The 24,637-nt window shown below is 45.6% G+C and overlaps 6 protein-coding genes across 6 annotated transcripts in view; 3 read left to right on the forward strand and 3 right to left on the reverse strand.

Annotated features, from left to right (window-relative positions):
• The window catches only part of LOC132255817 (ryanodine receptor), a 29,213-nt gene extending 18,140 nt beyond the window's left edge, over positions 1–11,073 (reverse strand). The window contains exons 1-11 of the mRNA XM_059751980.1: positions 11,046–11,073; positions 9,297–9,450; positions 8,786–8,989; positions 6,173–6,250; positions 5,715–6,103; positions 5,019–5,543; positions 4,825–4,949; positions 4,375–4,748; positions 2,617–4,188; positions 1,897–1,977; positions 1,243–1,342 (exon numbers count right to left, since the gene is read on the reverse strand). Of these exons, the coding sequence (XP_059607963.1) occupies positions 1,243–1,342; positions 1,897–1,977; positions 2,617–4,188; positions 4,375–4,748; positions 4,825–4,949; positions 5,019–5,543; positions 5,715–6,103; positions 6,173–6,250; positions 8,786–8,989; positions 9,297–9,350 (3,502 nt within the window). The 5' untranslated portion in view covers positions 9,351–9,450; positions 11,046–11,073. The remainder of the gene's footprint in view (positions 1–1,242; positions 1,343–1,896; positions 1,978–2,616; positions 4,189–4,374; positions 4,749–4,824; positions 4,950–5,018; positions 5,544–5,714; positions 6,104–6,172; positions 6,251–8,785; positions 8,990–9,296; positions 9,451–11,045) is intronic.
• Positions 11,074–12,815: 1,742 nt separating this feature from the next.
• On the forward strand, positions 12,816–14,896 carry LOC132255704 (ATP-dependent DNA helicase 2 subunit 1). Its single transcript, XM_059751825.1, has 2 exons — positions 12,816–13,005; positions 13,077–14,896. The coding sequence occupies exons 1-2, from the start codon at positions 12,960–12,962 to the stop codon at positions 14,885–14,887; spliced, it is 1,857 nt and encodes a 618-aa protein (XP_059607808.1). The 5' UTR covers positions 12,816–12,959; the 3' UTR covers positions 14,888–14,896.
• LOC132255705 (E3 ubiquitin-protein ligase RMND5A) lies at positions 14,882–17,501 on the reverse strand. Its single transcript, XM_059751826.1, has 5 exons — positions 17,264–17,501; positions 16,700–16,986; positions 15,572–16,111; positions 15,346–15,500; positions 14,882–15,285 (listed from the first exon to the last, which is right to left on the reverse strand). The coding sequence occupies exons 1-5, from the start codon at positions 17,397–17,399 to the stop codon at positions 15,222–15,224; spliced, it is 1,182 nt and encodes a 393-aa protein (XP_059607809.1). The 5' UTR covers positions 17,400–17,501; the 3' UTR covers positions 14,882–15,221.
• Positions 17,502–17,588: 87 nt separating this feature from the next.
• On the forward strand, positions 17,589–20,834 carry LOC132256245 (integrator complex subunit 8). The gene is made up of 2 exons (XM_059752540.1): positions 17,589–20,143; positions 20,209–20,834. The coding sequence occupies exons 1-2, from the start codon at positions 17,748–17,750 to the stop codon at positions 20,798–20,800; spliced, it is 2,988 nt and encodes a 995-aa protein (XP_059608523.1). The 5' UTR covers positions 17,589–17,747; the 3' UTR covers positions 20,801–20,834.
• LOC132256250 (flap endonuclease 1) lies at positions 20,827–22,074 on the reverse strand. Its single transcript, XM_059752550.1, has 2 exons — positions 21,993–22,074; positions 20,827–21,904 (listed from the first exon to the last, which is right to left on the reverse strand). Exons 1-2 carry the CDS (start codon positions 22,072–22,074, stop codon positions 20,844–20,846), a joined length of 1,143 nt encoding a protein of 380 aa, XP_059608533.1. The 3' UTR covers positions 20,827–20,843.
• LOC132256251 (protein DEK) lies at positions 22,059–24,485 on the forward strand. Its single transcript, XM_059752551.1, has 7 exons — positions 22,059–22,276; positions 22,549–22,615; positions 22,699–22,940; positions 23,009–23,834; positions 23,898–24,049; positions 24,121–24,273; positions 24,347–24,485. The coding sequence occupies exons 1-7, from the start codon at positions 22,073–22,075 to the stop codon at positions 24,359–24,361; spliced, it is 1,659 nt and encodes a 552-aa protein (XP_059608534.1). The 5' UTR covers positions 22,059–22,072; the 3' UTR covers positions 24,362–24,485.
• Positions 24,486–24,637: the final 152 nt, after the last annotated feature.

Raw genomic sequence — 24,637 nt, forward strand, 5'->3', positions numbered from 1 at the left:
GACGGAGACTGTAAAAATCATGCAAATTTAGTAAATTTGTTAATCAATGTTGAGAAGCTTTAGAATGAAATTTCAGAAACATAGAAAAAATTGAGTGAAAATGTAATTATGTTAGCAGACTATAGAAGAGAGATAATAAGAAATGTCAATCGTAATATTGCTCTAAAGAAACTTTTTGCTTTGAGCAGAAAATCAATAAAAAAATTGAATTATTTTATGTGTTCAAAGTTTATTTGAGTTTCTTCTGAAATTTCATAATAAATGCAATATGACTCGCAATTGCATGCACTTCAACAAATACTAAAATGAATTTAGTCAAAGGGGAGATATTATGGTCAAAAGTGGTGTACAGTTCAGTGAAAGTATTTGGAAGTGCATCATTATTTCCAATATGTTGCGTTCAAAAATTACTTTACTACTACTACTATAAAAACCAATAAAATGTATTAATTCTGCTAAAATTGATCATACCCTTAAAAATTTTAGTTTAGAACACAAAACTATCTATTTAAGGAGCTTTTAGGTAGATTTTCTACTTTAAAGTAGAAAATTTTAGCTAATTTTGGTTTTATAAGCGAATAATAAAATGGCATGTTTGCACAACAAAGGACTCCTAAATTGAGGTTATGATTCTTTAGGCGATTGGAAAAATTTATGATATTCCCAAAAAGGTGAAAAAAAAGAAGAACGCATGTTTCAATCACTGCCAAAGTTCTGAAAGTGTCTGTGATTTTCCTGCGGAAATTGTACAGTTTAACCGTATTATCTCCCCCTTGGAATTAAACAGAAGAAAGCACATAATATTGCAGATAAGGAGAAAAATTAGTAAGAAAATAGAATATGATGATATTCTAACACAAAAGTAGTTCTAATATTGTGTAATTGACATGGTTTTAGAGAAATTTTGATGAGATTTTCTGCACATGATCGAAAATTATCGATTTTTCTATTGCAAAAGTTAGACAAAAAGGTGTGAGAAGTGAGAACAAGAAAAAAAGAAATCTATGTCACAACATTCCCTAAAATCTTCCACATTAATATCCTTCTTCTCTATACACAAAATCACTAGAAAAATATAGAAAGAAAAATAGCAACTCTGAAGCGGTTTTGAGAATGATTACTTTTTGCTAAAAAAAAATCTGCTTTAAAGTCGCATTTGTGTTTTTTTTTTTGGTTTGTTAAGTTCTTATTCGCTTTTGTTTTTTTTGTTTTGTTTTTGAGCAAGATAGAGGCAATTCTTACTGATGGTGTGATCCACCAAATCAAGGAAGACACCAACGACATCACCAGGAACCCACTGTTTGCCAAAGGACTCAGTTGAGCCCCCCGAAACTTTTTCTTCCTACGAAAAATCCAAGGCATTTTCGAGTTTACAACATCAGGATATTTTGATAGAATAGAGGTAAAAAAAGAGGGTCTGAAGAAGGAGAGAATATTCAATGAAACACTAATATAAAATGAAAGAAAAACAATAGATTTGCTTGCTATAAAACCGCTGTTTTCTCAGTTTTGTCTCTCAGAAGAAAAAAAAGAGAAGTTTGTTAGCCACTGACAAGAGGATTTGTAAAAATAAATCTGAAGTGTGACTTTCAGTCCTTCTACTGGGATCCATTCTTACTAATCGTTTGCTCCGGCACGTCAATAAAGCATCCAATTACGTCTCCAACATCATATGGAGAACCAAAAGTATCCACTGAACCGCCATGAATTTTCGTTAACTGATACAATATCCATTTGAAAATTAATTTATCATATAACTTTCTCTCTCTCACCAGTATAAATATAAATAAATAAAGATTCTGATATTGTGTTTCTTTCACACAAAAATTTTCAAACTACTACATCGTGATACGATTAAAGTGTGGTGCTTTGTGGATTAATTACTGAGACACTTACATTGTATCCGTCAAAGGCCCAAGTGCTGTCGTCGCTGCCGAGCATCATTCCTGGATTGCAATCGGCTCTGGCCCAGCCAACCTGTCACGAAAATGTACTCATTATACAGTACTCCAGTATGCCAAAACTCTATGCAACTTTACATTCATATCTTATAAGATAAGACGTCAAATTTATCTGTCACAAGACAGAGAAATATGGGTCAATGCAACTTTATTTTTGATACAATGGCGATTCGTAATTTTTATGAATTCTCATAAAAACTGAGAAAATTTACAGAAATTATCTTTATAGTTTTATTGGAATTATTCAGTAATTTGTGGACATTTTAATACTTTTTTCCTAATTTTTATTCCTTTCGTCTCTTTCTTCCACGTGGAGGAAAATGGCCGGAAACTGGAGTCAAGTTGAAATATTCTGCCCTTAAAACAACCGCAAAGAAATGGCATTTTGACAGTTGAAATTCGTATTAAATAAACTCTCAAATTCGTCTTGTTTCGCTTTCTCATTCGTACTTTACATTACCGCCATCGGGTGACCACTAATAAAGGCTACGAAATGTTTAAAGTTACATTGCGAATTCATAACTTTTACGAATTGAAATGCAATGTGTGTAAAGTTGCAACGACCTGTAATTCACTTTATGTGTTCAGCGTTTGTAAAAATTGATTAGAAATCTCAAGAATGCTGTGAATGGAAGTAAAATAATTTCCCCCTCACCCGCATTGGTCCTGCCGTGAGTACTTCAAATTCGAAATACCACTTTCCCGATGTAACAGCGTAATTCTTCTCCACTCGATATGTTCGAAATGCAGCAAATTTCTGTCGTTGCGCCTCAGCCAGAAGAGCCTCATTTCCCTCCCCCGTGGGCGGATCCAGATTGTAGCCGTAGACCAGGAGTGTCCGGACAGTTTCCGAAGCTGTATCCCTGTTGGCCTTCTTGATGGCCTCGTCCACTTTGACGTAGGGCACCAAGTGGGGACTTCTGTGGTTCTCCGAGTCCTCATTCAGTCCGTACGTCCAGCCCTGTTGGATTCTCTCCTTGGCCCACAGATTGTGCGTGTTCTCCGCCAGCTGATCCACGAGCTCTTCCAGCTTCGGCGTCAGAGTCACAGCGCTGAGATCCAGTGGCGCCGGCTTGTAGCCGTTGGCCTGCATGAAGGGCTCGTTGGGCAGGCGAATGGGCCGAATGCGCGCCGGCGGCTTGTCCAGCGTGATGTAGTAGCCGAGGGCGATGATTGTCTTGAGCGTCTGCACGGCCAGTTGGCAGTCGTAGCGCTTCTCGGCGGCGGGCAGGCGCTCGAATTGCGTGAGACACGGATGAATCTTGTGCAGATCATCCCGATACTCACCCCAACACCAGCCGGCCTCGATCTTGTTGAGCGCCCACATCTCGTGGATGTTCTCCGCCAGTTTGTCCTTGATTGTGTCCACAAAGGACGGCAGACCGACATTGACTGTGTCCACGGGCTGAGGCACAAACGGTGTGTCGTCTTCGACTAGCCACGGTCCGGCCAAGACGTTCTTGTGCAAATTGCCGAAGTAGAAGCACGGATCCAGACTCAGCACTTGGTGTGGCATAAGGCACTGCACGAGTGGCGAGAAGCCGAGCGGCGGCGCATACTTCAGCCGTCCATGATCGCCGCCCAGCAAGAAGCGACAACTCAATTTGGACGAGCAACTGAGAACGGGGAAAAACATGCCGTCGAGATTGAAATTCCGGAAGCTTCCGCGCACTTTGGCCCCATTGAATGTGAACGTGATGATCGGCACTGTCAAGTCCAGGGCACATCCAATCACGTCGCCCTTCCTGATGAACGGCTCCTGCACGTCGCCGGGCACAATGGGAATCCGCCGGCCGCCGGTCCACAGTTGGGCGCCATCGAAGCCGAAGGAGTACAAGTCATCGCCGACGCCGTTGCCGCCCCACTTCTCGCCGCCGCCCGGATAAGGCACGTAGCCGGACGTGTTGGCCCAGCCGATGCGCAGATGAGGCATCATGTGAGTGGTCTGCTCGATGTGGTCCATCGTGATCTCGAAGTACCACTTCTGGTACATGGCGGATCCCTCGACGCGACCGACGAAGATGTTCGGCCGAATGCTCGCCACGTGATCCACCAATTGCGTCTGCAGCAGGAGATTCTTGCCGGGCAGGAGGAAGTCGCAAATGTTGTTTTGCGACGAGCGCACGGCGACGCCATTTCCCACGCACAGCGAACACAACACATCCAGGACTTTGGGATCCCTGCCGTGCTTCTCCAACAGCGAAATGATCACTTTGATGTGTTCGTCCTGGAAGAAACAGAGCAATTCTCAATTAGTTGCAGAGTTTTGCAGAAGCTGAATGAAACCAAAGTTACAGTGTTTTAAAGTTCTAAACCTTAAACGCTTAGGCGCTAGAAGATCGTTTTTTCGCGACAAACGGATCATGTTTAGTCATATTTAGCCTCCCCGAATCCATTTTAATCTAAAACTCACCCTCATCATGTTCAGCGCTTCTGGTGAGTCGATGAGCACGCAGTGGAGCACATCGAGCATGCCAGATCCTTCGCTGGAGGCTTGAGAGCCAAGACGCGAGAAGAGCCAATTCAATCTGTTGGTGTTTGCAAATTGGGCGCAATTTGTGTGATTTCCCTTGATGATGGCCGCCAAAAGTTGGTACAAATATCCCGAGATGAGTTCCCAGCTCTGCCCACTCTCGTCACTGGCCAGGAAGCTGGCCAGGAAGCCTTGGGACGTGATCACGTTGATCTTGTCAATTGCCTCGAGGATCAAATTCAGAACTCCCTCCTCTTGGAACAGATCCTGACGATTTCTCAGCGCACGGAAGCGATTCTGCTTCTCTTCGTGCTCTGCAAAAGACAACCAGAGAATTGGTGGATTTAGTGGACAAGTGGAGTTTGGTTGAAACAGTTGTGCTCTACTCACCCATATCGTCCTCCGGTTGGGCAAAGTAGTTGATCAAGTCCTCAAGACACATCACCATCTCAGAGAGATTCACTGTTTGGAAGAAGATTGAGTGGCGTCGATTTTCCTGAAGTCTCTCCAAACCACTAAAAGAAGTCGAAGAAAGTGTCAAATTTATGGAAAGTCCTTTGATGAGTTTTTTCTGAGGAACTCACTTAATGAATTTCGTAAACAAACTACTGCACTTCCTGATCACTCGTGCCGTCTTGGACTCTTCCTCTTGAGAGCGCGAGAAGTCCAGTCCATCGTCCATCTTGCCTTCCTCGTGCAGCACAGCTTGCTTCTCCTCCACTTTTCCCACGCCTTTCTTCTTCGTCTCGAAGCTCTTGTAGCTCAACCAGAGGCCCGACTCTGAGTGCTGCACAATCACAGTTGAGTCACCGTACTTGATTATTGGCGCCCCAATTATCTCCAAATCCTTGTCCTCCAGCACGATCTTCTGGTCGTCCTTTTCTTGGCGCAGGCAAAATGTCGAGCAAGAAATTGTGGCATCATCTTTCGGCACGAGCATGAGTTCGTTGTTCTCATTGACGGCCAAATATCGCCCAGTTGTCAAGTGGCGAATCCTCATCGGATGATACCAATTGATAAAGCCTCCTGACCACTTCGTCCTCGCCAACTCCAGTCGCCACAGAGATCTGGCTTGAGACATCACCGAACCGCCTTCGTAAATCACCATGCTGAGCAAGACACACACACATTAGGCTCCGCATGATTGTGAAGGTATTTGCCAAAAGGGAGAGACAATGTGGCTAAAATGTGTACACCACTTCCTAAAACTTTCTTAGCCTCTTCCGTTGCGCTGTACAACACTCTTGACCATATTGTCTCCCCCTTGGGCGTTTGCATACTTTTGACCCGGTTCGTTGGCCCACGTGCTCGGGATCGTGAGACACTCGTCGCCGCCGTGGAAGAATCTCAGCACGTCTCCGCCAAAGACGTAGCCGACGTACTTCATGCGCGAGATGCCCGTGCCGTAGGGCTGCACGGACCAATGCGTGACGTGAAAGCTGGCGTTCACGATGGACTGGTCGTTCTCCTTGGTGGTGTGCAGATAGCGCTCTGTGGCGACAGACACGAGAATCAGGTCGTCGCCGACACGCACCTTCTCGCCCTCGGATCGCTGCTTGCTGGCAGGATGTACTGTCCACCAGCACGCTTCGCCTTGGCTGTGCTCCTGAAGGCCCACGTCGAAGGACAGCTTGTCATTGGAGGAGGACGTGGACAGGCAGGCCAAGTACTGCAAAGTGGAATTTTCACGGTCAGTGCAAATCAGCGCGGTGAGGAAGTGACAGGGGAAGTAATTTACCATGTCACTGTTCTGATGGCGCAGAAGAATGGCATTGCCATAGAGGAGTGTTCTGTGCCCAGATCCTGTTCCCTTTCCCTGCAAATCACATTCAGGACAATTATGTTAGATCGATTTTGCTTTCGCACATTCGAATCACACGACATTCAAATTTGTAAATAACTTTAGAGGCTTGACGAACTACAGAGAAAACTTAGAAAAAATAAATAGGAAGTCTTATTGCAAAACCTACAATATTAAAAAATTTGTTAAAAGTCTTCAAAGTCTTTTACTCTCAAAATAGCCATAATCAGATTTGAATAACAAGTTATTCTTCGTCACAAGAGCGTAAACATTCCAGCAACATTCATATAAAAAAAATCATTTTTTTCTATTGGGGGAGGGAAAAACTTATTGCCTGGCAAAAGAAACCGAGAATGACCTCGAAATCCACCCAAAACATCATCAAAACTACACGATTTGCTTCCCAAACTTATTGTTTAGTTGTGCAGGAAACAGACAAGATAGCTGAATGGCCAGTAAAATTTATTGATAATCTATACTGTCACACAAACATAGATATTGTCCTGAAGCAGTGACGTAGTCAACACAAAGTGAGATGCTAAGAATTGTTTTAGCTATTTCAGACCGCTAACATTGTAATTATTACAATTTTCAATAAATGTTTGATTATTTTCTCTACATTTAGTCACCAGAGGGCAACAATTGCAACTGTAAAGACATGTAGAAGTTCCGATTGTACTTTTTTTCAATGGTAAATTTGGCCCAGCGATCAAAGAACAGAAGAACATATAAATGTCAAAAAAAGGAAAAATTTTATTCAAACAAATTGGATGAAATCAATTTTTATTACTTTTCAATATTTTCTTATGATTTGTATTTAAGAAATTGAAAAATACGCTTTATTTTCCCTTTTAAAGTCTCTTGGGAATAAAAATTTTAGGAAAATTCTGAAAATCTGAAATAAGGATTGTTTATGAAAGTTTTCGACTCACGAAATCAAGATTACGTCACTGCTTCTCAGCAATATGATCAGTAAATAGTGGATAATACTCGTGAAAGGAGTGACTGAATGCTTATGGCAAAAGAGGTTCTGTTAAGAAAGAACAATCGTAAGAGAGAAAATGTCTCAATTGGTTGCATAAAAACGTACAAATTCTGATAATAAATGAAAATTCTTAGCTTCAGAAACATTAGAAAAAGCAGTTTGATAGTGATTTATGTTATGATATTCTTGCTGACAATATGACTGAAGGAATTGATGAATGTTTTTTCGAGACATTCTTTGATTTCCCATGGGAAAATGGGCATCTTAGATAATGAATACGCTCTGTTTCAAAAGAAAATATCACATGAAACACGAATATTTGAGACGAAGCACTTTTTTGCCAAGGAAATGATTTGTTTTTATAAGCTTTTAAACAAAATTAAACAAATCATGACGATCACAGTTGATTTCAAACATAGTGTTAAAGTGTTACTGTGGCGTGTTTGATGACCAAAAAAAATGTCTTTTGAATGAGCTTTTGGCACAGATAATTTGCATTTTCTGATTTCTGTTAATTTTGTAAATAGAGCTTAAGCTCAATTATTAACTTTTACGCCTCGTTGCAACTTTATTGATTTCGTATTTCTGTTGATAAAAGTTACTAATTTGGTGTTGCAACTTTACGTTTTCATAGCTTATATACCGCCCGGCGGCGCTAGTGTATAGTACGAATGGAATACGAACGAGAAGACGTGGCAAGGCAAAGTTGAGAGTTTATTTAATACGTGCGTGTCACGGTATGTACGAGTGAGCAATAAATGGAATAAAAAGGGTCAAAGGATGAAATGATTGAAATGTGCCCAAATGGCCGGAAAAATCCAATTAATCTGTGTTAATTTACATAAAAACATAATGATTGTGTATTTCCTTGGTTTTCACGTGAATTTTCCGGCTTTTTTTTGTCTTCACGCAACAAAAAATATGAATTTACCTCAGACGGCAACGTTTGAAACGTTTCAGGCTTCGCAGTAGATAAATTCACCACATTCGTATAAAATACTAATCGTAATCTTGCAACACCTTTTTGTAAAATCCTATTTATGACACCTTTCTAAAAATGGTGTGAACTTAAAGTTGCAACGAGGCGTTAGTCTGCCAATTAGACAATTTTTACAATTCTTTTTTTTTTGAGAAAAATGAAAAACACAAAATATATTGATTGTTCAGGAAGTTTGTTTGTGTACCAAAAAGAAGAAGAAAAAAATACTTTGTCAAAGCTCTTCAACTCCCTGAAAATCCTCTTCTCTCTCTTTCTCTTCCTCTCTCTTTCTCTACGATACTTACTAACGAATCTTTCTCCTGTAAACCAAATTAGAAAATTATATGATAATTTTCTTTTTGCGCTAATGTCCCTAATCATGTTTGCAGCGTAATAATAATTATATTTAGTCTTGATGGAATGCATGAAGGCTTTCAATTGCATTGATAGAAAATTAACAGTTTATATTGGTCTGAGAAAATTTGTACAAATGTACGGAAAAGCAACTGAAGAATCTCTTAAAGATGCGCGTTCTTGAGCAAAAATATATATTAGAGAAATCACGGAATGTTGAGGGAAAACTCACGGTTTCAGATCCAGCGGCTGTGACAAGTTCCTGCAAGGCTCGCACTGACAGAGCCTGCTCGATGACGAAGACACACTGTGACAAGTCAGGAGGAATATTCTTGTCGGCGATATTCTCAAGAAAACAATGTCGATTGCCGAATCCTTCAGCTGCTAAGCAAACGCGTTCGCCAGTTGCTGTGCACGAGAGACAAACCATGTCTTCCTGCAGGATGAAAAGCAAGTTTATTACCTCATCTTGCAAGCATAAAAGATAAATTGCGTAAAGCAAATTCTTATTAGGAAAGGCATTAAAGCCAGTTATTATATGCTAAAATTTGGATTCCATCCATGGAATACGGCGTGAGCAAGAGAGGAAAAGGTCTTTTATAAGTGTTCAAAATGGCGGACGAAACGGGTTAGATCTAACAGCATTTTGATTAATTTGAGGAAATTGAGATTTTGAGTGATTACGAGTAGTCTAAAATGTTCTGACAATTGCCAATGCAGATGGAAATAACGTGAATTCTTACCGTGCGCAAGAATGAAACATCATCTTGCTCAGATCCTCCTTCCGCTTCGGCCATCTTGTGGAAAGATCCACACTTTCGCGCACTAACAAATCACCAAATTTATTTTCTTATGTCTCAGTATGAAGAAGTGCACATGATGTTATCTACGAAACGCCTAGCAAGAAGCCAAAAGAAAAAAAATGAGCAACAGTGTAAAAAGACACGGAAAATTAATTGCGGAAGAAAATCGTTAATGGCAAAATTACTCAAATTGCGGGAACGAAAGAAAAGTGGAAAAATCTCTGGTCGTTTTGCATAGTCGCGAAGTTGGGGTGGAAGATTTATTAATAGAACTTCACGAATCTCAATCCCACATTGCGTGTCTCTTTCACACAAACACGCGCTTTGACTGAAAAGTCCAACGACAATTTTCCGAACATGAGAAATTCAAAAATGATCGCGCAACTCTATTTTCGTGTTGAAAGAAAAAGGTGTCAACTAAAGTGGATTTTATGGCGTCTCATTTGAACACATTCTCAACGAGGAAGTGAGATTTGAAAGGTGTTTTAGGTTGAAAAATTGATATTACATTCGCTCTTTGCTTTAATTATGCAAAGGAAAAACTAAATGCAAGGATTTATGCAAATCAACCCTTATCTCGTTCCTTCGCTTCCCTTCTCACTTCAACATCGTGGCATTTACGACAACCACTGCAGTGGAGGGAATAATTCTTCTTTATGTGTTTTCTCACATTGAAAAATCCCTCAAGGGGGAGATAATATGCCTTAAATCTGTACACAACTTCTGAACACTTCAAAATTTGCCTGACACTTCTAGAATCTGAAGTCTTTAGACTGTTTGCAACATTGCTTCCCAAATTATAATGAATTTCTTAGGTTTCCATTTGATATTTATGCAAGAATTTAATTAAAAACACATTTTTGGACATGCTTTTCAGCCATAACCTCAAAAATATCACTAAGCGATCTTCAAAAACTCCGTTTGGAAGCTTTCTAGATCATAAAATCATCTCTTGTGATTCATCAATGAACTCAAAATTACTGAATCAGAGTCAAAATTTCCTAAAATTGCTGCAGAAAGTAGTCTAAATAAATATTTTCCAAGTCTTTAATACACTTTTTGCGGTTATGTTCAATCATCAATATAACCTAGAAAAAAGGGATTTTTATGATTGATTCTGCGTGAAAATTTAAGGAGATCCGAAGAATTGGCATACTTTGCCAGTAAAAGAAGCGCTCAGGATAGGAATATTGTGAGCTTTTGAACACTTCCACTTCTTAAGTACTTCTGCTGAACTGTACACCACTTCTGACTGTATTATCTCCCCCTTGATATCACTCTTAGGGCAACTTCAACAGGGGTTAAACTATCAACAAATTCTTAAAAGGCTGATGCACTGAATTTATTATTATTCGTTTGAATCACAATTTCAAATTGCTCTGCGATGCTGTAATCCTGGCCCAGCGAATCGCAAAATTACACTTCTTGGCTCAAAGATATTTTAAGCCTTCGCACACATTTTAGGCGCACCGAACCGAAAATAACACCGGGAGCCCCAGAAAAATGTTCTTTTTTCAGCTCTGCGGAATTTTTGCCATTTTATCCACTAAAATCTGATTTTTCTGCACACATTTTGCATGTAAATTGGTGAAAAATGTATAAATTTTCGGTTAAACTGGAGAATTTTCAGTGGAATCAATATTAATTAGGTGAAAAAGTGGATTGAATTGACCGAAGGAGCAAACGTACCGTCACCCCTTGAATCTCAAACTGAACTAAATTTAGGTGAGCCGACAATCCCGAATTACCATCGAAACCTGCCTTCGGACACGTACACTGTTAGGAAATCCCACTTGAGCACCTGACAAGTGGGAAAATGTCGGGAAATTCCGGTCCGAAAGTCATGTTTTCATGTTATTCTTAGGATTTCTGTTTGAAAACCCTTTTTCTTCGCAACAGAAAAGAATGTTTAAACACTGAATGACAAATATCAGTTATAATTTCACGCGTGTTAAATGCAAATCATTGAATTTAGAGCAAAAAAATTGTATTTTTCATCTCAAACATTACTTATTTTCTGTGCTTAACAGTGAAATATGACTTTGAAAATTATTTGAGATGTTTGTTTTTTGGAAAATATTTGAATCTGACCAATTTTTCCGTAACGTGTATGAAAATGTCACGGAAAAATAAATTTCCCACAACAATTTGGGACATTTTTCCGCAATTGATCCGCGACAAACGCACCTAAAATGGCGACAACTATATAAGCACAGGGAAAAGACAAACGTTTTTCCAGAATGTTTTGGCGCAAAACTCCCAAATTAACCACTCCAAGGCGCTCTAAATCAATCATGAAGTTGAAATATTGTGCAAAGCATGGAAAACCCCAAAAATTTCCCCCAAAAACCCCACCAAGTGCCCCAAAATTGCAATTGAAGCGCCGCGTGGGTGTGAAAGAGACATAAGCGGCGGACTTGCGCAGTTGTTGGTGGGGAAAAGAGGGGAAATGTTGGAGTTCAAGGTGAATCATGTTTTTTGCCATGTTTTCAGTCATGTTTTCTGATGTTTATCAACAAAATTCTCTGGCACGATTCAATGTTTTGATGCACACGACGGTCAATCACCGTGTTTATCTTTCACACTTCAAAGACATTCCTTCTCGCGAGCGTCTATTTAATCTCAACAGCCAATCTCACGAGGCGACGCCAAAGCTCTCCACGTGCTTTTCTCACCAATATGTGTATATATATATGTAAACCATGCGGTTTTCCCACGGCTTCTCACTCCACCAGTGACGTTTTTAAACGCGCCACGCGTCTTCGGCTGTTCTTTGCCAATTTTATTCATGAGACTCGAAGATTTCAGCGCCACACAGAATCAGTCATAAATCTCGTATTTTCACGTTTTCTTAACAAAGCGAAACACATGAAATTGATATGAAAGAAAGAATCGTTTGCTTTGAAAATTATGGAAAGTCAAAAACCCAATTTTTCAGGGGGGAAAATTGAAATTTATCGTCAATATCGCATCAAAATTTGTCAAATTCACCCCAAAACACCTTCTAATTGTTCATTAAAATGTTAATATAGCTTATTGATTTCATTGGTAGTTAGTTAGTGAAATTTTAACAAAAATATTACTAATTAATAGAAAAATTGAGTATATTATTTTCCTAAAGTCGATTTTAAAAAGTCTGCGATTGCACTTTTAAAGTGATCACGTTTTGCGCGCTGCGTTTTCGGCTGCGTATATATTGACACTGGCTGATGTTTTGAATATGATGGGAAAGCGTTAACATTTTTTCTCTCCATGCCACAAAACACGTTTTTTCATCTGTTGTTGTGAAATTTTCAATTTTCTCATTTCAAACATGCATCATTCGCACACAGTTATTCTGATGTTTCTAGCTTGTATAAAACATAAAATTTGAACGTAACGATTTTTAGGCTAGCCGAGACACAAACCGCATTTCGGCCACGTTTCGGCTACGTTCAGAGTGGTGTGACATTTCACTATTTCACAAGTTTACTCAACGATAAACATTGCATTTCCTCGCGATTTTCCTCGGGAATTTCACAGACTTCTGAGAAAGATCACACTTAACAAGAGAGTTTAGGAGTTAAGGAAGCAAGTTTGAGTGTGGATTCACAGAATTAAACCATGTCAGGACAGTATTTTCAAGCGAATCTGGACAGTGTTCAGGAAGGTTTGTTTTCCTCCCAAACAAGTCGCGGAATCGTCTCTGAAACCACCGTTTTTTGCTCGAATTTTCCACAGATGAGGACACTCAGGTGACTTTCGGCGGCAAGGAGGGCATCCTCTTTGTGATAGACGCCGCATCGTCAATGCTGGACGAGCACGAGGGCAAAGAAGCCAACCTCCGGCTGGCTTTGCGCGCCATCGAGGCCTCCATGAAGAATCTGGTCGTGGGAAACCAGAGAGATCTCGTGGGCATTGTCTTCTACAACACACAGCACAGTCCCAAGCCCAGGTTCGAGGAGGGCGCCGCGGAGATCGTCGTGCCGCAGCACACGTGCATTCTCCTGCCCATGGACGTGCCGTCAGTGGAGAGCATCTCTTACGTGACCAGCTTCCACTCCTCTGACGACTCATTCGACTTCCACAACAGATACGGATGCGACGGAGCGGCGAGCTTCGCCGATGTCATCTGGCTGTGCACGAAGATGTTCCAGAAGTGCGGCTACAAGCTCCAGTCGTCGGTGATTGTCCTCTTCACGGACAATCACCTGCCGCACGCTGCGAACATTCACGAGCACCAGCAAGCCTTCGTGAAGGCCAAGGATCTCAACCAGCTCAACGTGGAGTTCACACTGATCCCCATGCGCGAGGACTTTGACGGCGATCTCTTCTACAAGGAGTTTATCTGCACGGTGATGGACATGGAGATGGAGAACTTCGAGCTGGACGTCGCCGTGAAGGACGTGGAGACGATCTCGAGTAGGATTTACAGGCGAAACTACCGCAAGCGCTGCAACAACTACCTGAAATTCAGCCTCGGCGAAGGCCTGGAGCTGAGCGTCGGGCTGTACAGCTCGGTGAGACACGTGAAGTATCCGAAATCCTTCATGGTGGATAGGAACACGAACGAGGTGATCACCAGGAAGCGTGTGCAAGAGGTGTACGATGACGTGGAGCAGACTATGGTGGCTCTGATGCCGCACCAGCAGAAGAAGTTCCAGGAAATCGGCGGCCGAAGGATCATTTTCACCACTCAGGAGCTCGCCACCATGAAGACCTTCCTTCCGGCCGGTCTGCGCTTGCTGGGCTTCAAACCCCGCTCAGCAATCAACGTGAGTTACTATATCAGGCACGGATCCTTCATCTACCCGGACGAGACGTCGATTTCTGGCTCCACGAAGCTGTTCAGAGCACTCTGGCAGCGCTGTCTGGACAGGAATGTCGTTGCCATCTGTGTCCTCACGCTGCGCTACAAATCCCCGCCCGGCTACGTCGCTCTGCTGCCCCAGGAGAACGTCGTCAGTGGCCAGGATCAGGTTGAGTACAACGGCTTCCACCTGATGCACCTCCCAATCTTGGACGACGTGCGCGACTTCAGCTCATTCAGTCCACAAGTGACGACGGTGTCTGAGGAGCAAGTGCTGGCACTAAAGGGAGTGGTGAAGAAGCTCAAGTTCAGATACAATCCCAAACACTTCAGCGATCCCGTGCTGAAGAATCTCTACAGCAACATCGAAGCCTTCGCCTTCAAGACGGACGGCGAGGAAGCCGAAGACACCACGCTTCCCAACGCCAGTGAACAGGATGAGCAGATTGCCGAGCATATGCCGAACATTATCCGGGAATTCGGCGAAATTGTAGTCATCAATGAAGGTGGTTCGGAGTCGGGCAAGAGGAAGAACACAGAACCCGGAGAGAACGCTCGGAAAGCCGCCAGATCCCAGGCGCCAGTGGACAAAGACCACATCGTCCGGGAGTTCAGTCTGCATCGCGAGGGGAAGCTCACCGTGGCCATCCTGAAGGCTTACGCCCAACAAGTCGGCCTGAGCACGCAGGGCGCGAAAAAAGCCGACCTGATCGAGCTGATAAGACAACACCACAACTTGTAATTCATTCTGTATTCTCTGCGTCAATTGCAAATCCCATCATTTTGCTTTTCTCCTAAATACACAACTTCAGCATTCAACATACAATTGACATTGTCTCTCGCGCGCTAAAAAGTATGTACACACTTCCTGGCAAATTCACTAAACATGTGTGTGTGTGTGTGAGTGTGAACGGTGAAATAAAGAGAAAGTGGAAAGTATTTCTTGCACATTTCAATTTGTAACAAATGGAAAAACTAACGCTCATTTTCTCTATCTTCGTTAATGGATTTTTACCCACAAAAGTATTGTTTATATAAAAGAAGAAATCTCAACGTCTCTCACTCTCTCCTCTGGCCTAGAAACTTATCAGGCGCGCATCCTGAGGACTCTGTTCCATCGGGCAGTACGGGCATTTCAGTCTGCAAGAAGACAGAGATTATTAGCTTAAGCGCCAGCGCGGCAACTTCACAGCAACTCACATTGGTCCTGAACTCAGCTTGTTCAGGGCATCACGGGAGATAACATGACCACAAATCAGCTTCATAGGCGGATTATCATCGGAGCTCTGCTGCCTCAAGATGGGACACGCGAATATTGAATGGTATCGATTGTCCGGATCCAAATCGATTTCAATCTGCAGAGAAAATGATCACGTTAAGCCACACTTCCTCAGCACACAAACACACATTTGGCCTTCATCCTCACCGGGAGCTCATCTCGTCCATTCCAGATGCCCATCACCTGTCTGGACAGCATCACTTGCTTCAGATTCAGCAACGCCGGCAGCGCCGTGCAGCCGGCGTTCACCACCACGGACAGCGGCGAGTCCTTGTTGATGCCCAGCACGCTGCACGCGTCCTTGATGAACGAGTCCGCCGCCTCGATCCACATCTCGGACGCCATGAGGTGGCGATAGGGTGAGTTCTGGATGCCGATCGGCAGGTACATCAGCGTCCCCATCAGGCTCTGGATGTCCTTCTGGAACCTGTGCACAAACTTGGAGAAGTACGTGCGCGCGTACGCGATCGCCTCCTTCTGCGCCTCGATGCCCCTGCTCAGGATCTGCATGAACGCCAGTCGGTGCAGCTTGAACTCCAGCGCGCTATGCTTCGCCTCCAGCTTGTCCGAATAGTGCGTGGCCCACTGAAGGGCGGGCGCCAGGTCGCGATTGTGGATGGCCTCCCAGGTCCTGTGCAGCTCCGCGTACGGCTCTATCGAGATCTCATCGTGCTGCAGCGAGGATTCCTGCGCAAATTGAAAAATAGAAGTCTTTCAACTCTTCTTTCTGAGGCAAGACTAAATGTTATTCTGCTAAGATTATTATTTTCCTTTAAACTGCAATCTTAAATAACCTTCAATGGACATCACTGAACACTTCTTCATCTAAAAAGCCTTTCAAATTCCGCAACTTTCATTGCATTGCTTCAATTTCGACCTCAATTTGATGTTTCAACATAATTTCTTAAAATAGTTTAACCTACTAATTATGTTAGTGGCTTAAACGACATCGAAACCTTACTTTAAAAGCACTTTTAGCTGAGATTGGACAAATTTATAAGCCTAATTTTGGTTCCTTACTATAGAATAGATCTCAAAAGACCTGCAATAGTGAGAAGAAATGAATTTTGAATACAAAACCGGACAGAATTAATTGCCACACGGTTTTCTCTAAATGATTTCCTCCCAATTCAACAGGTAATTCGCAGTCAGAAAGCGTAGGAGTGGCTCTGGACAGACGACAGCGTCAAAAGAGAATCATCTTCTGCGTCACTCAAGGTGAATGGACAGTTAATTCCTCTGGAAAGAGTGGATTCTCGAAGGATTGATGCTCACCTTTATCAGCATGTCCGCCACGTCTTCCATGCCTTGTCTGTAGAAGTGCTGAGCAATCACTGTGTTGAGCAGCTGGATGTTGCGCTCGGAGGTGAACACATCCGTCCGGGAAGTGGCCGTGAAGTCAGACACGAAGTTCCTGTCGATCGCCTTGCCCACTTTGCTCACCGTGCCGTGCAAGTCCCGATGATCCGCCGTAAGGCGCTGCAGTTTCTCCTTCGTCTTGGACAGCGCATCCTTCAGTATCACCACTTGTCCGGCCGTCAGCTCGGCGTTCGCCTCTGTGCCTATAAATAACGCCAGAGTGTTATTTTGTAAATAAATGACTCTCCTTTCCGCGCAATTCGTCGCTTTGTTTATTATTAGCACTGTCGCGCGCTCCACTGACAACTTGGCCCCCCGTCTGTCCCGAGAACCACCTTTCCCCTAGCGCCAGCGCCACACTCAGCGTCCAGACAATGCTCCCCGCACACAAAGAGCCACATGACGCGGCGCTCCTGCCGCTCTCCCCGCGAGGCGCCCCGCAAAATCCGGGTGAAAATTGGCAAAAGTCTCCCCATTTACCCTCCGCGATGTGTTGCTGCAGCTCAGTGAAATGTGACAGGACATCGCCAATGATTTTCGTCGAATGCTCATTTATCGCCGCGAATTTCGACAGCACGCGTTCCAATTCCTTCTCCACCGCCGAGCACGAGTCCATTTTGCACGCAATATCAGCTATTGCACGGATTTTCACGCCACAAATTGATGAAAAATACGCACGAATTTCTTTGTCTCGGCCACTTTCTTTCTGCGAAAAAAACACTGTTCTCACTCTGAAGTTGGCTGCGAGACGGCGCGCGACGGAAAAAGTGTCAGAGTGAAGTTGGGTTATGTTGTTGTTTGCATGCGAAGGAAAACAACCCATGAAAAATTCCGTTTTTCCCAGTTTTTCGCGAAAAAGAACGCAATTCCGTGGTGCAAATCGACACACTGCGATCTCTATCATCATACTCAGTGATTTTGAGAGTGGCAAGAGGTGAATTTGCAGGGAAAATAGACTTCGACAATGGACATTATCGATCCACTCCGCCCCAAAACAGTGCCCCTTTCCGCAGAGACTATTCTCTGGTTTGAATTCCTCCTCGATCCCGAGCTCCTGACGTCTCATCTCAATAAGTGCTCACCAAATCCCCCACCTATTGAATTGATAGAGAAATTCCTCACAATCTTCCCGGACAATCCGGGGGAAAGTGCAGTGACGCCCCAAGGAAGTGACAAGGAGACGCCTAAATCAATTGAGGAGATTCTAGGCAGGAAGCAGATCGCACTGAAGATTCTCACTCTGAAGGTGGCTTCGCATCTCAAGTGGAATCTCGATGTGATCGAAACGCTGAATCTGCAGAAGCAAATCCAATTGCTCGATGATCTCTGCACGGTGACGTCAGGGACTCTGGTCAGTCTGCCGCTGACGAGTGATGAGGTGAAGATTGGACCACAGGGAAGCCGTGGCGCCTTTGAGTTCGCCCTTCTTGTCTACCATCGCTGGACGCTGCGCGTGTACAAGATCTTCAAGGAAGCGTTGCTGAAGAACAAAGCCAATTTCGGCCTAAATCCAGCTGGAACGACCACAGATCCCATTTCGCTGCGCGACGAGATGTTTGCCACAGCAATGGATCCCATTCCGCAGGACAGCATCAACTACTTGCTCAACATTTGCCAGAATCCGGAAGCAATCGCCGTGCTGACGTACGATTCCCTGATTCCACTCAACGCCACGTCGGAATACACGAGTCAGAACTTCAGATTCATCAAATTCATCTCCAAGTGCGAGATCAAGACGCAGATTCACTTTGACCTGTGCAAGTTCTTCCTGTACGTCAACTCAAACGCCCTGGCCAGACAGCACGCCATCGATTGCCGCGACAATCTGCGCGTGCTGAAGTTGGAATATGAGTCGAGAGGTGAGAAGCCGGCGGACTTCCTCCTCTGCCATGTGCCCGAGGAGGAGCTGGAGGGATGCTTGCTAGCCTGCGGCGTGAGCGATGTCAAGCACGGCCTTCTGCAGAGGATGAACGAGGAGATTGTCCACCAGCGCTACTCCAACATCCTGGAAATCCTCGAGAGGGACAATATTGAGCTGGAGATTCCATTCGTCCACCGTAAGATCCTCGAACTAGACATTGAGGAGGCGCTGAAGACTGGCGAAGCCAACGTGACAAAAGACATTGAGATCAGCATAATTGCCCTGAACACAATTCGGTGTCTTGTGGACGAAGAGAATTGCTTCCAGACCACGGACTTCATGCAGAAGTACAACGGCTCAGCGGAGAATCTGAGCGTTCTCCTGCAAGCCACCGCCAAATTTCTGGCCAGCGAATGTCCGCAGAGGAGCAGAGATCGCATGGCGCAGTACTATAGGAGTCTGCTCGTGAAGGTGGACATCGTGAAGGAGGTGAGAAGCCTGAATCTCCTCACTGAGGACGAGCTGGCCTTCCAGGCGGGCAGTCGATTCGTCTTCCCGCAGATCAGCACTCAGGCCGACTGGAGAGTGCCCGATCTGAGCCACCATCGGTTGGAAGTGGGTCAACTCAAGCGACAGCTCATCAACAGCAACGCCTCGGATGTGCGGAAGCTGTGCCGGAAGCTGGGCAGCATGAAGGAGTACGACGAGGGCAGACGGCGTCCGCGCGAGCTGTGGGAGATCAACGCGAGTTGGTCCATCCCCATTCCGCTGCAGTCTGTCCTCAAGTCTCTGCAGAGGGGCTTCCTGAAGGATTTCGCCTACATCGCACTGGGCAAGGCGCGCGAACTGACCAATCGCAAGGACTTCACGGGCGCCGTGGCGATGCTGACCGTGCTGAAGACGGAGACGCAACGATCGGAGATTGCCAACACGGCGGCCGTGACGAAGATGGGAAAGCTGATCGCCTGGGAGATTCTGCTGGTGCAAATCTGTCAGTGTCTCAATGACTGGCCGAAGAAGCATCCTGACTCCGCGTCCATCGGCGCCAAGTGCAAGCAGTGCATCCTGTCGCTGCAGAACGGCGACGCGGCTATTCCCCGGACGGAGATCCTGGAGTACAGCATCGCCATGCTGCTCAATCTGTCGGACTGGGCCAGCCTCATCCTGCCCGACAAGCGATCGCCCATCCTCGAAGTGAGCTCTGCACTCGCCGGCGCAGCGCTGGACATCGAGAAGGGCAAACCGAGCAAGATCTGCCGGGAGGCATGGGACCTCGTGCTGCCCATGTTCCTGACCAGCGGCGGTAAGAGGAGTGTGTCCAGGGACTCTCCGACGCTGGCGGCGAACAACTTCTCCGCCTTCTTTGGCAAACTGCGCGAGCCGTTCATCGTGTCAATTATATTGTCGCTCTTGGCCAAGGTGGTGAATATCATCAAGGACGACACGAATGTGGAGATCTCCTGCGACTACATGTTCCTCTGGCCAGCGACGATCTCCAAGTAAGCACGGTTTGTCAAAATGTAATTGCTAAAGTGTCGCTAAAATATGCTTTTCCCTCTTTCAGCTCCAATTCCTACAACTTGAGGGCAGTTTCTGAGGCTCTTTCCCATCTCCTGGATCAGAATCTCAAGTTCTATCCGCAGAACATCTCGTGGCTGAAGCTGAGAGCCGATCTGGACTATCTGAACGGCGACAACGAGGCGGCGATCAAGGGATATGTGAACGCCTTGATTTCTGGCACGGAGTACTGCACTCTTCACCTGCAGAAGCCCCTGATAGACGACGCAGTGGTCAGGCGGATGATCAAGTGCAGCACAAACCTGGGATGTCACATGCAAGCCACGGTTCTCTGCCAATTCCTGGACGACGTGGATTACGGGTTGGCCTTCAAGTGCATCTCTGAGAAGAGCGCCAGCTTCACGGACGCCATCGACACGTATTACTCGTGCATCTGGGACGTGACTATCCTGGAGTTCATCATAAATCTGCACGCGAAGAAGAACGAGCACACGAGGAAGCTGCAGGTGATCTCGTACATGAGCCAGCTGGAGTTGAATGCCAACAATAACGAGGAGATCAAGAGAGAGGCGGCCAACAATCGCAAGATGAAGTTCCTGCGAGCGCTGGCCAAGCAGTACATGCTGCAGGAGATGTGAAGGTGGTCAGGAATAACACTAGGGACTTTGATAACACGACAATTTACTTCTTCTTGCCAGCCTTTGCGGCGGGCTTCTTGCTTTTCTTGGCGGAATCGCCCTTCTTGGGCTCCTCAGCCTTGCGCTTGGCCGCATACGTTGTGGGCAGAACCTTGAAGAAGCTGTCCAGACGTCCCTGAGTGCCCATCGCCTTGGACTTCTTCATCTTCTGGATGCCCGATCGGATGCGCTCCTCGTTGAACTGCCGATGGCCGCAGAGGAACTGCACGATGCCCTCCTCATCGGGATCTGTCCACTTCATCTCGACGGTCTGCGGATCCTGCACTTCGGGCTCCTTGAACAGCTGACGCGCTTGAGCGTAGTTCCACTCCTCTGGCACTGAGTACTTCTTCTTGTCGATCTTCTCCAGGATGCCTTCGATGCTCTTGTGCTCCTTGATCAGCTCAATGGCCCTCTTGGGCCCGACGCCCTTGATGCTCTCGCAGTAATCGCATCCCAGGAGAATGCAGAGATCTATGAACTGATCCACACTAAACTCCAGACCGTGCAGCATCCTCTGGTAGCTGATCTCCTGCACGGGTAGCTTCCTGGCCTCGCTGGACGTCAAGTGGCGCAGCAAAATGCTGGAGCCAAAGGTCAAAGCGTCCATATCTTCAGTGGCAGTGGCGAAGACCTTTCCTGACTTCACCATAGCGGCGCACTGGGCTTCCGCTTCGCACGGGGCATCAATAAAGGGCACCCCCATGAGCTTCAGGAGCTCTTTAGCCTCATTCGAGTGCTCCTTCGTGACCTTCACCAGGCGTCGGTTGAACTTCTCCACTGCCTCCTGATCGCCAGCTTCTGTCGCCTTATCCAGTTGCTTCTGTGCCTCTTCCCTGCGCTCAGCGCGCTTCTGCAGCTCGCCTCCCTTAAGCTGGGGCGGCTTTCCGTCGAAAACATACACCGGCTTGATGCCATTGTCCAGAAGACGGATTGTTCGGTAAAAGATTCCCATCAAGTGCGATGTCGTTTCACCATCAACGGTGGTCAGCTGAACTCCATCACTGCGGACGGCAATAAGGAATTGGTAGAGACACATGGAAGCATCAATAGCGACTTTCCTGCCTGCGAAGTGAAAGGAAATCGAGGAAATGCCGGAAAACCAGAAAGAAAACAATGAGAAATTGAGGTTAGGTGAGAATGCTCAGCTTACCAAAGTAGTTCTTGATCTCATTCTCCTTGATGGCAGTCGGCACAAGGTCCGCAATGAGCTTTGACAGTCCGAGAATACCCATGATTGAGGACTTGTTCAGGAATTTCAGTGAATCACGAGACACGCAAACGCCGCACAACCATATCAGTCCACAAAAGCGACCCAACAATGGCGGTTGGCGGGAAAGGGGAGTTTCTGGGCTCGGTCGCCGCGTGGCGCTCACGACGCTGTGCCGAAGAATCACACCCAAAAAGTACCCAAAAATAAACTCAAAAATGGACGCCGTAAGTAGAAATCCCTCTGAATTTATCGCATTTTGCCCCCATTGTACATCATCACTGTACATAAGATATATGTAAAAGTGTGACAACACGTGTGAGTGAGGATCTGCAAAGGAATTGATGGGTGGAATGATGTATTTTGCGTGAAAAGTGGATCAACATTTTTTGACACATTGCCATATACTCAAAAGTTGTCCTGTGTATTTGTATCGCTGTTTACACTACAATCACTACTTTTTCACGCTTGTCCCCTCTTTCTCCTCCACGCCATGCAGAACAGTGAAAACTCAAAAGACGCGGCAAACCAGAAGACCGATGTGGAGTCCAAGGAGAAGAGTTTAGGTGTGTATTTTTTCCCCCGTGGATGATTATGAGAAATTTCTGGACGTTCTGACCGCGCGCGCGTCTGTTTTGCCTTTTTGTAGATGAGAAACAGGAAGCGGATGGAAAATCAGAGGCCGGCACCACGGAGGACGACGAGGGTGAGAGTGCTGAGAAGGAGAACGACGAGAAGCCTGAGAAGAACAGTGACAAGAAGAAGCAGGACAGCAAAGGAAACGCAAAGAAGGCGAAGCAGGAAGTCAGTGCCATACCGCTGGGGCAGATCGCCAAGATTGACCAGAACATCACAAATACAAAGGCTGATGGACTGCAGACGCTGCATTCGGTAAGAAATCCACAGAAATGCGTGAGCGCTTCCTGGCTAAGCGACCTGTGTGTGTTTCCCATGGGCAGATCTGCTTCGAGAGCGCCGGCAAGGTGACGATGGTGAAGAAGAATCTGCGCAAGTTCTCAGGGTTTGCCTTCGACGGTGATTCAGATGAGTACAAGGGGAAGCTCGAGGCGGCACAGAAGCATGACGTGAAGCTGCTGCGGAACGTGTGCGACGTGCTGACGTTGGACAAGAAGGGTGGCAAGGAGGACCTGGCGGAGCGTATCTGCAGCTTCCTACTGGCGCCCGAAGGTGATGAGGAGCTGCCCGAGGAGGAGGAAGAGGCGGAAGAGGAGGAGGCGGAGAGCGAAGAGGAACCAGAGACGCGGCGGCCGCGGAAAGTCACAACTACCACAACTTCCGGCCGGCCGCGGCGCGCCACCGCCGGTCGAGGTTTCAATCCGGACTATTCCAGCTCGGAGGAGAGTGATGAGCGCTTCACCAAGACCAAGGGCAAGCGCAAAAAGGAGGACAGCGACAGCGGCTCAGACTACAATCCGTCCGGCGGTGGCTCGGACTCGGATGTGGGCAAGCGGCGGGCGTCAACGCGCGGCCAGAAGGGGGCCCGGCCGAGCCGGGGCAAGAAGCGTCAGCGGTCGGAGAGCGAGGACGAGACCATGAGCTCGGAGGATGAGAGCGACGAGCCGAAGCGGGGCGCGCGAGCGGCGGCCGGCCGCCGTCGTCCGGCGGCGCGCGGGGCGACACGGAAGAAGAGGGCACAGAGTGACACGGAGGAGTCCGAGGTGGAGAGCGAAGAGAGCGAGAAGAAGGCGAAGAAAGGTCGCGTGAGCAAAAATAACAAAAGTCCCGTAAATGCAAAGGCCAAGTCAGCGCCATCGCCGGCTAAGGGTGAGTCCGTCACTCCTGGGAAGCTGCCACCGAGAGTCACTGACCGAAGCGGTTTAATTGCAGGCAAGGCGCGCCCCAAGCGTTCTGCCACGAAGAAGGTGACAAAAGATCAAACGACCAGCGAAGAGGAGGAAGAAGAGCCTGAGTTGGATGACAAGGAGGACGCTTCTGAGGACGAACCGCTGGCGAAGAAGTCTAAAACAACGTTTCCAACTGTAAGTGATCCCAAATCAGACAATTAATCCTCCAAACAGTGTTTCTCAACACACTCATTGCGTCTTTGCAGGATGACGAAATCAAAGGGTATGTTAAGGAGATCCTGGATGATGCTAATCTGGAGGAGATCACGATGAAAACTGTTTGCAAGCAGGTTTATGCAAAGTTTCCCCAATTTGATTTATCACACAAGAAGGATTTCATAAAGGCAACCGTTAAATCTGTGAGTTTTACCTTGAATTTCAACCTCAAAATTCACTGCAATTTTTAACGTAAATTGAACACTTTCATTTCAGCTAATTGCAACATAAAAGCACTTTCTCCTATTTGAAAACAGAAAAAGAGAGAGAACAAACAATTAAGAACGGAAAGATTTACTTTGTCATTCAAGATAAATACTTTAGTATAAAAGGAATAAATATTGTGGATAAGTGATTTCCGTTTTGTCTTAACTTTTTAGTAATTTGCAAAAGAAAAAAAAGTTTTAATTGGTTTTTGGGCAGCATTTCAACGTACTGAATCGATTCCATTGAATGTTTACATAAATTTATCTAGTATTGTAATTTAATGCAAAGAAAAAATCATTA

Source organism: Phlebotomus argentipes, unplaced genomic scaffold, assembly GCF_947086385.1.
Source record: "Phlebotomus argentipes unplaced genomic scaffold, Phlebotomus argentipes genome assembly contig_5, whole genome shotgun sequence".
NCBI classification, from domain to species: Eukaryota; Metazoa; Arthropoda; class Insecta; order Diptera; family Psychodidae; genus Phlebotomus; species Phlebotomus argentipes.

Excerpts from the sequence above, each read along its gene's own strand:
- LOC132255704 (XM_059751825.1), top strand. The coding sequence starts at position 12,960 with ATGTCAGGACAGTATTTTCAAGCGAATCTGGACAGTGTTCAGGAAG. Across the intron at positions 13,006-13,076 it reads TCTGGACAGTGTTCAGGAAG|ATGAGGACACTCAGGTGACT; the intron begins GTTTGTTTTCCT and ends AATTTTCCACAG.
- LOC132255705 (XM_059751826.1), bottom strand. The coding sequence starts at position 17,399 with ATGGACTCGTGCTCGGCGGTGGAGAAGGAATTGGAACGCGTGCTGTCG. Across the intron at positions 16,112-16,699 it reads TGGCGGACATGCTGATAAAG|GAATCCTCGCTGCAGCACGA; the intron begins GTGAGCATCAAT and ends CAATTTGCGCAG. Across the intron at positions 15,286-15,345 it reads AAGCTGAGTTCAGGACCAAT|ACTGAAATGCCCGTACTGCC; the intron begins GTGAGTTGCTGT and ends GTCTTCTTGCAG.
- LOC132256245 (XM_059752540.1), top strand. The coding sequence starts at position 17,748 with ATGGACATTATCGATCCACTCCGCCCCAAAACAGTGCCCCTTTCCGCA. Across the intron at positions 20,144-20,208 it reads TGGCCAGCGACGATCTCCAA|CTCCAATTCCTACAACTTGA; the intron begins GTAAGCACGGTT and ends TCCCTCTTTCAG.
- LOC132256251 (XM_059752551.1), top strand. The coding sequence starts at position 22,073 with ATGATTGAGGACTTGTTCAGGAATTTCAGTGAATCACGAGACACGCAA. Across the intron at positions 22,941-23,008 it reads GACTGCAGACGCTGCATTCG|ATCTGCTTCGAGAGCGCCGG; the intron begins GTAAGAAATCCA and ends TCCCATGGGCAG. Across the intron at positions 24,050-24,120 it reads CTAAAACAACGTTTCCAACT|GATGACGAAATCAAAGGGTA; the intron begins GTAAGTGATCCC and ends GCGTCTTTGCAG.
- LOC132256250 (XM_059752550.1), bottom strand. The coding sequence starts at position 22,074 with ATGGGTATTCTCGGACTGTCAAAGCTCATTGCGGACCTTGTGCCGACT. Across the intron at positions 21,905-21,992 it reads TGAGATCAAGAACTACTTTG|GCAGGAAAGTCGCTATTGAT; the intron begins GTAAGCTGAGCA and ends TTCACTTCGCAG.